At 34.6% G+C, this 9,075-nt stretch overlaps 1 protein-coding gene across 1 annotated transcript in view; it reads left to right on the forward strand.

Annotated features, from left to right (window-relative positions):
• Positions 1-9,075, forward strand: part of MALRD1 (MAM and LDL receptor class A domain containing 1) — a 271,411-nt gene that overhangs the window by 128,171 nt on the left and 134,165 nt on the right. The window contains exons 22-25 of the mRNA XM_014312109.1: positions 593-749; positions 4,085-4,195; positions 5,068-5,281; positions 8,833-9,073. Coding sequence (XP_014167584.1) covers positions 593-749; positions 4,085-4,195; positions 5,068-5,281; positions 8,833-9,073 — 723 coding nt within the window. The remainder of the gene's footprint in view (positions 1-592; positions 750-4,084; positions 4,196-5,067; positions 5,282-8,832; positions 9,074-9,075) is intronic.

Here is a 9,075-nt window from a genome sequence, read left to right on the forward strand (position 1 = left end):
ATTTAAAAATGTAGGTTCTGTTGTTAGGTTCATGAGCGCTTGTTGGGAAAGATTATTTTGAGAAGTACTGAGCATGAAGAACATCTGCTGGAGAGAAGAGAAATTTAACTTTGGTCAACAGGTGCATTTTATTTTGGAAAGTAAGGTTTTTAGGGGCTAAGTCTTAAATACCCAAAACAGTAAAACTGCACTCCTTGAATATCTGTACACTCAGAATCTGATGCTTACTTCAAAGAGACTTCATCTTTCCTGGTAGCACAGGAGATAAATTTTCATCCAATATCTTGGATTTTTCTGACATTAAGCCAGGATCAAACCCTCTAAATTCCCCCAGGAAAGAAGGTAGCAGGGAAAGCCAGAGTCCCTCTAGCCCACATGTACATGATTCTGTGGGTTCACTTCAGCTCTTTTTTTTTTTTTTTCTCTGATATAAAAATACTATCTGCATTTGCAAGGGTTTTTTTAATTCTGGCTACATACTAAGATGCATCCAGATACCTAGACAGCAAATGCTATCTAGGAAATAATATCTTAAATTAATTATGATGAAATGTTTTATTTTAATAAGTTACAACCCTTTTTGTCTGAGCAGGTGCACTGAAGAAGGCTGGTATCTCTTTGCAGACAGCTCAAATGGAGAATTTGGTGACACAGCTGACATTGCTACCCCAGTCATCTCCCTTACAGGGCCCAGATGCAAAATCATATTTTGGAACCACATGAATGGTTCAACAATAGGTTCTCTGGAGGTATGGAGATGCTCTTTATTTTGTTTTGTTTTGTTTTTCTGCATGAAATTGCTGTGAGGAAATTTATGTGTTCTCTTTTCGTTTCATTAAAGCCCAAGCTTCTCATAAATGAAAATTAACAATTGCTAACACTCTACTGCTCTCAACATGTTATGATGTGAAGGAAGAATTAGTTCAAATACTGGAGAAATTATAAATTAGAAATTTTTACAACAAGCAAAAATTGTGACTGTTATGGATATGCCATGGTTGGAAATTCAATACAAGAAAGTTTTGTATCACACTGTACCATTTGACACTGAAAAGCAGCAATTGATATTTGGACATCAAGGTCTTTGGCTAATGTGGGAGCATGAGAAAAACAAGTAATTGTATCAAAATTCAACATAAAATCTTGTAGAAAGAGTTTATTCCTTGAAAAGCTGAACATATCACTTTCAGAGATTATTTATATTCATGTAAGCAGCATTGAACTATTTCTGTGGCATATAAGCAACAAATTTGCTTTCCCATTCCTTTTTACCTTATTCTGGTTTAAATAAAAGCACTTCTGTAAAGGAAATGTAACCCATTAGCAGCTTGTCAATCAAATAAGTCACTGCAGACAGAAATGAATAAAACAACATTGTTCTAAGCAATTATTTTTACCACATATCCGTGTGCTTATAATGGGATTTCCCAGGAATGTTATAGAATATCTACAACATCAGGAATGGATTGAAAAAAATGCTCCTATAAGTTACCCAGTCACCTGTGCACTCAGGATCATATTGGATGTGGGCAGTGCATGAGGATTTAAATATACAAATTATAATGAAAGGTGAAAGAATTCAGCTGTTTTGAAAATGAAATTAATATTTGTGTTGCCATTAGAAATGTGATGTGGGATGTGGTGAACTACACACCATGCATGTGACTGGTTAAATATTTAGTTGAAGCACATTCTATGATTTCTTGGATTTCTTCCTAAACAATTTTTTAAAACTATTGGTAAATTTCTCCCAACCAGGTAAAGATCTTGCTAGGCTGCTTGGCAAGTGGTCAAATATTAATTAATCAGAATCAGTAAGAAATCGGAGGATAAAGATGGTTCATCCTCAGTTTTAAGGCTTGGGACCAATTAATGTGCTTTGGGACTTTGCACACTCCAGGGTGCAGGCTCCTTTACAGTGTAAGAACCCGTTTGCTGGAATCATGTTCAAAGAATATTTTGTAGAAATCAACAGCAATTCTAAGGAGCCATGCCCAGTATTACCAGCACAAAAGGCAAATGTGTATAGTACAGATCTTTTCTCAGTTTCAACACTGATTACAATTTTCCTCTATTCTTTAACTGATCCTCCCTCACCTCAAACTTACTTCACTTTAAGATGTACCAAAGGAAAATCATTAAACTTTTGCACACTGTTAATAATTGCTTAGTTTCAGTTGCTTGATTAATCATTTAATAATGGGTATAAGAATAACTCAGAATATAAAATTATTTAGGTGATTTCTCATTATTTATATTAAGAAGGCTCTAAGTATTGTAGGAATGGGAATATTTTCTGTGCTTAAAAGACCTTTTATCCATATCTTCCCCCAAGACTATCACATTGTTTTCTGCACCCATGCCATCAAATATCATGTAAGATTGCTGAAGATTTTCCTGCCATTTGCATGAATGGTTACCTTCCTGTGTTTCTATTACTTTCTTAAATATTGATTTACCATAACTTTCCTGACCAACCTCAATTTGATAATTCGTTGGAGCCTTTTTTATTTAGTTTCTGTACTTTGATTTGGCATGGGTAATTCTACCAAAGTATTAAATGTGCTTTTTTGCAATGTAATTGAAATGTATAGAGGTTCCAAGTGCATTAAGGTACAGAGAAGCATTGTTTTAATAGCACACAAATGAATGGCCATGTTTTACTCTAAAGTTTTAACCTTTTTTCATTATATGATAGAAAATATGAATTTATGATGCAGGAATTGTATATATAATAGAGTAGATAATTAACATATCTTCATATAACTATATTATTTGCATTTGAGATTAAAAAGAGATACTTTCTTATTCAGCACTCTTTATTCTTTCAAATAATGTCTGCAATCCCTTTCTCACTAATTTATTTGTTTTCATTTTAAATTCATGTCTTCTACGGCAGATCTTCCTGTCTATAAAGTCAGAAGTCTCTTATTTTTCTATTCAATTTAATATACTATCTGTTCCTTCCCCCCCCCTAAAATGAAAGCTCTTTAGTGTGAGGATTTGCTGTTTGCTTGGCAGAACTTACCTGTTATGCAATACCATATACACTCATAGGACTGCATAAATTTAAAACAGAAAAAAGGTTTTTTCATTATGATAAAAAATGCCTGGGCTGCCCTAAGACGATTACACAGCATAGCAGTAAATCCTTGTAAGCAGAAGTAGTTCAGGCAACTGCTGAATGGATGTTTAGCTCTGCTAGTACTGGCTGGAGACGCAGCTTGACACACCTCATCAAACACCCATCTTGTTATTGTCAGCTCAGTTGAATTTGGATGCCCAAGAGATTGGACCAAAGAATATTTAGGACTCTCTGCTCATGTTGAAGTGTGTCATCATTCCCCAGTTTGCTATTTACAAGGTTATGGGCTTTTACAAGTCTTTCATTGCTCAAAAGATTAAATTTTGTCTTCATAAAAAAAAGAAAAGAAATTATTTTTAGAAGAAACAAAATGTTTCATGAGAATCAGGACAAGAAAGTCCATCCTGGAAGAGCAGTTAATTGTATGCATGAACAAATATATTTTTCAGCAAGTCTTGTTAACCCTGTTTCTGTGTTGTACAACTGAATCACAAACCACAAATGAACAATTTTTATTCACTGCTAGCCACTCTGGATAAATCAATGAGATTCATTAGTCCAATTAAGGCTGTGGGCTGCATATGTTTATGAGGAGGCCAGAAAATCTTAAAACATTATTTTCTTAGTATAGTCATTTATAGTGACATCTCCATGTGCATCAGGTTGGACACTAGGAAAAGGTTTTGCACCCAGAGGGTGGCTGGGCACTGCAGCAGGATCCCCAGGGCAGCAGGCACAGCACCAAACCTGGCAGAGTGCAAGGAGCTCCTCAGCAGTTCCAGGTCTATGATTCAGCTTTGGCTTGTCCTGCAAGGGGTAGGGATTGGGATTTGATGGCCCCTTCTAATTCCAGATATTCTATGATTCTGTGAATTTTAATGGTACAATAGAGATTAGATGTACAAGATTATATTGTACTCTTGTATACGATTATAGAGCTCTTAAGTGAGTCGGTAATGGAAACACTTTTTGGTGATCTAAAGTTATTTTCTTTTTTAGGTACTCTATAAAAGCAGTAACAAGACTTCAAAACTGTGGAGTCAAACTGGCAGCCAAGGTCCCCAGTGGAACAGAGCAGAAGTGTTCTTAGGAATTCATTCAAATTTTCAGGTGTGTCTTCCAATGTGATGTGCTTCTAGAGAACTGGCTATTAGTACTTCTATAGTGAGCATTCTTCACCTTCTCATTTTCCTTTTCAAATCATGTATGTACCTCTCCTCCCACACAGAAGAAGTCATCTTTTTGGCCGTCTGATTAATTATCTGAGCTGGACTCATGTTTTTGGTGATTTCTCATTCCTCTTTTATCTCAGACTGATATCCATTTTTAAGACTGAGAATCCCATCTGCCCTTGAATCTTCAACTTAAAATATTCTACTTCTTTCTCCTAAGTGTGCAGTAAGTAAGAACATGTGGATTTTGGAAAAAGAATTTTGAGCATGATGTTTGCTTTGAAACCAGATCAGATTCCCAAACCTCTTAGAGATACTTTCTTTGTTGCAGACTTATGGGAAAAACTAAAATCCCCAAGCATAGTCAGCAACAGATTTTTTAAAAAGTTACATTTCCTGGTACTTCTGTCTTGGAATTTTAATGAAATTTTAAAATTCTTTTTACATTCATGGGAATTAAATGATGAATGGCAGACTAGTCTTTTTCAGACTTCCTTTGCAGAAGTAGGAAGAACCCTTGGTATTAGTTCAGGATGAGTGAGGACTAGTATCTCTTTGAGTGGCATGATTAATTTCTTATTTTTGGTATGCTTGGTAATGTTAGAAGATGGTCCTCCAAGAACTACAGAGACAGATCTGTACCAACTCTAGTACAAGATTTCATAGAATTATGCTTTGACAGAAAGAACTGACCACTTCATATTAAAAGATTTGTGAGGACCATCAGTCTCTGTTCTTTTCATGTTGTGTGTATAAGCTTTTCTCTATCTTATCAGTGGCTTACTGTAATAGCTCTGTAATTTTTATTAGGTTATTTTCAGGGCAAAACGTGGTGTCAGTTACATGGGAGACGTGGCAGTGGATGATATTACCTTTGAAGATTGTTCCCCTCTTCTAATCTCAGAGAAACCTTGCACATCAGAGGAATTCATGTGTGCCAACAAATACTGCATCCCAAAGAATAATCTGTGTGATTTTGTAAATGACTGTGAAGATAACTCAGATGAAAGCCCTAGTATTTGCAGTAAGTATGGTAGTTTTTAAATATAATTATCATAAATAACTCTGCCTGCTGTGAATGTTTAATACTCAAATATTCTTGACAACTCATCAGCTAAGAAAACAAACAAGAAGGTAATAATTTAATTGTATTCCTTGGCTTTTAAGGATTTTTAATTATTATTATTTAATTTAAAATCCACGATACAAAATGCAAAGAGCTGCTAATGGATGTCTTAAAATAACTCAGAAAGCAGCTGTCTTTAACAGCAGAATAAAATTATCCTGCTTTCCATATGAAAATAATGTATTAAAGCTGAAAAAAAATTCAAGCATAATACCTTTGGGAGATGAGGAGCCTACCTCCTTAGATATTTCAAGGGTTGTCAGGTGTCAGCAAATTATTTTAATCTGAATATTGTACAATTTTGGTTTTACAAGACATATCAAGAAGCAGCATATGTAGTATCTGATTAAAAGAATGATGTTTCATATCAAATGGCTCCTTCTGAATAGCAATATATGGTATTAACATTTCCTTCTTTTACTACTACAAATGTGGGAAATGCTCACACAATCAAATCTCCATTGAGTGGTGCCATATTAACAGTTACCTCATTTTTACTGAGAATATTAATTCAGTTTATCAAATTCTTAGTGAATACAATTCTTTGAAGCAAAGGTATGCTGTTATCCTATGGAAGCTAAGGTACATGGCAAAGGGACCATGTTTTGCAAGTTATTTTCACACTACTAAACTACTCAATGATTTCCAATCCAGGAATAGTACATCACTATACAGGGACCAGCTCAGATTTTATGCAACTATAAATGAAGAATATTTCAAGTTGCAATTACTCTGTTAAAAAAATATTCTCAAACTTTGACTTTTGTTTTCTGAATTTTTTAAAATATTAATAGGTTTGTTTGTTTGTTTGTTTGTTTGTTTGTTTGTTTGTTTGGGGATTTTTGTGGGGGGGCTGCATTGTCTGTATTTCCCATGAAATATCATCAGACAAATATAAATTGAAGCATTAAGGGTAAAATGGTTCAAATAAACAGATGGGATTTTGTTTTGCAGCCACTATTATAAGGATTTTATTCCAATTTTCCATTAGAAGAGATTAACTGAAACAGTCCCATTCAGTGAATACTTTCCTCTACGATGTTTTTATTATTAATTTTAAGTAACAAAAAAAAATTGCAAAATCATTTAAAAATTTTTTCCTATCTGCATTTTAATTGTAAGCTTTACAGTGAATCATTATGGTTCTTTACAAGCACAGGAGTCATTTAATGTGCAAGTGCACAATCATCTGCAGTAACTTGAGCTTCTAAGCAGGCTGCCTAAATTTTCTTTTTCCTCAGTGGAGTAACTTGTTTTCAGGCTGAAGTTCTTGCAACTTAAAATCAGTTGTTTGACTTAGATTAAAGAAGTTGTCCTGTAGATATGAATATTTCTCTTTGTTGACAATAGAGATCCTACAAGGACATCTAAACTTAGATTAGATAATACCTACTATGTACAGCATTAGCAGGGATATCAGTGCTCATGCCTTAAGGTCTTGATTCTTGAAAATGTGTCTTTAAAATGAAAGGGTCAGTTGTAAGCATTTCATTGACTCAAGATGGAATTGGTAAATAATGGAAGGAATTTCTTTAAGAATGGTCTTGAAATATTAAGTAGCTAAATCAGTTGAAAAATATAATTAGGAAAAATTTTATGGGCAGTTTGCATTCAGTTGAGTTAATCTACAGTCTGTGATTTTCATGAGATAATCATATAATTTCACACATCAGGTTTGGGTTGGTTTTAATTATTACTTCAGATGGCACTATATTTTCAGACAGAGGTAAAAGGGAAGATAGTTTTGCTAAGCAGCTCATATTTTAAGAAAAAATTTCTAACTTTTTTACTTGATGATATTCACAGAATAAAATTTTTTAAAAAAGTATTTTATCTGATTTGAGCTTGACATTTCTGTGGTAGCTGTCTTTCCTGTTTTGGTCCATGTGTAGATTCCATGGATTTTAGATTCTTAGCCTGGTTACCAATGCTTCTGAGTACCTTTCAGTTAAATAAAACTAATTCCAAGTGGCTGAACTTTATCATGCCTCAGAAGAGGCTCAGATTTTTATTACATTTTGGAGGAGATATTTTGTAATTTCTGATATTGTCCTACAAAATAACACATACAGTTTCCAAATTTACCTTCAAGGCAATTTCCTTTTCAGCAATAATAGTAAGAATATTTAGGGCACCGTCAAAAGTTTCTTGAAGTCTCTGTTGAAATTCCAGCTTATTTCAGCAATTTTACACTTACTTGGTAATCATTACAATGAACTTATAGATGTATAGAGAGAAAAATATACATAAATTAAACTTCTGAAATGATGCAATTGACTTAATTTATGTGGACAGTTTACTCACCATGCTGGCTGTTTTGACATTCAAGATTCAAAAATTTATAAAGAATATGTATGTTTCATATAAAAATCAACCAGATTAGGAGAGATTTCTTCTTTTCTAGGCCTTAAGTACACTTAAGGAGATATGCAGACAATTATATAATCATTTATGTTGGAAAAGACCTTTAAGATCATTAAATCCCACTATTAGAATTACCAGTTTCACCACCAAACCATGTCCCTAAGTGCCACGTTTATGTGGCTTCTAAAGACCTCCAGGGATGGTGTCTCAACCACTTCCCTGGGCAGCCTGTTCCAACGCTGAACAATCCTTTCCATGAAAAATTTTTCCTGGTATCCAATCTTAGCCTCTGCTGGTGCAACTTGAGGTCCTTTCTTCTTCTCAGATCATTCATTACTCGAGAGAAGACGCTGAACCCCACCTCGCCACAACCTCCCTTCTAGTAGTTCTCAAGAGCAATACTGCTGCCCCTGACCCCTCTTTTTTCCAAACACCCCCAACCCCCTCAGCTGCTCCTCTTCAGACCTGTGCCCCAGGCTCTTACCCTTCTTTGGAGACAATCCACCACTAACATAATTTATCTATGTTTCTATATTGGCTAAGGAAATACAAGTGAATCGAGGACTTTTGCAAAAGTAAACTAACTTTGGGTGCAATTGGGCTCAAGATTATCTCACCCACATTTATGTTTTGTCTGTATCTGTCTATATAGAAACTGTGTTTTTATGGTGCTCAATAGTTTCATTTGAATGTGTCTGTTCCCTAGATAGAGGCATTTCTTCCTGTTGTTACCTGATCTTAATATGTTTCTTCAGAAGGAGCCTGGTTTTCTGCACGTCTTGAATGCTCTATGGGGGGCCAGTTAAGATCCTAAGGAGCTAAAATTTGGTTGCATATATACCAAGGATTCTTGGTTGATAGTAATAAAAAAAAAACACTGGACCCACCTCATATATATGCAAGTAGGTTTATCCTAATATTTTAGTCCAGAATATTCAAAATGCTCTTTTTAATGAGATGCACGGATATTATTTTTATATTGAAGCTTTTTTTCCCCCATAGATTGGAGTACTAGATTGTACTATATGTACTTAATTAACTACTTGAAAATAAATCTCTTTTCATGTGTGGCAAATATATTTCAGGTACATGTATTGGGCATTGCAATTTTGAGTTTGACCTTTGTGGATGGAAGCAAGATGAAAATGATGATTTCAACTGGCACCTCAGAACTAGCAGTACTGCAAAACTTGGCACTGGACCAGCTACTGATCATACACTGCAAGAGCCATCTGGTCATTATATTTTTATAAAGAGTTCATTTTTTCAGCTACCAGGACAGAAAGCCAGGATTTCTAGTCCTGTCTTAAGCAGAAAGAATAAAAACT

Source organism: Geospiza fortis, unplaced genomic scaffold, assembly GCF_000277835.1.
Source record: "Geospiza fortis unplaced genomic scaffold, GeoFor_1.0 scaffold138, whole genome shotgun sequence".
Taxonomy (NCBI): domain Eukaryota; kingdom Metazoa; phylum Chordata; class Aves; order Passeriformes; family Thraupidae; genus Geospiza; species Geospiza fortis.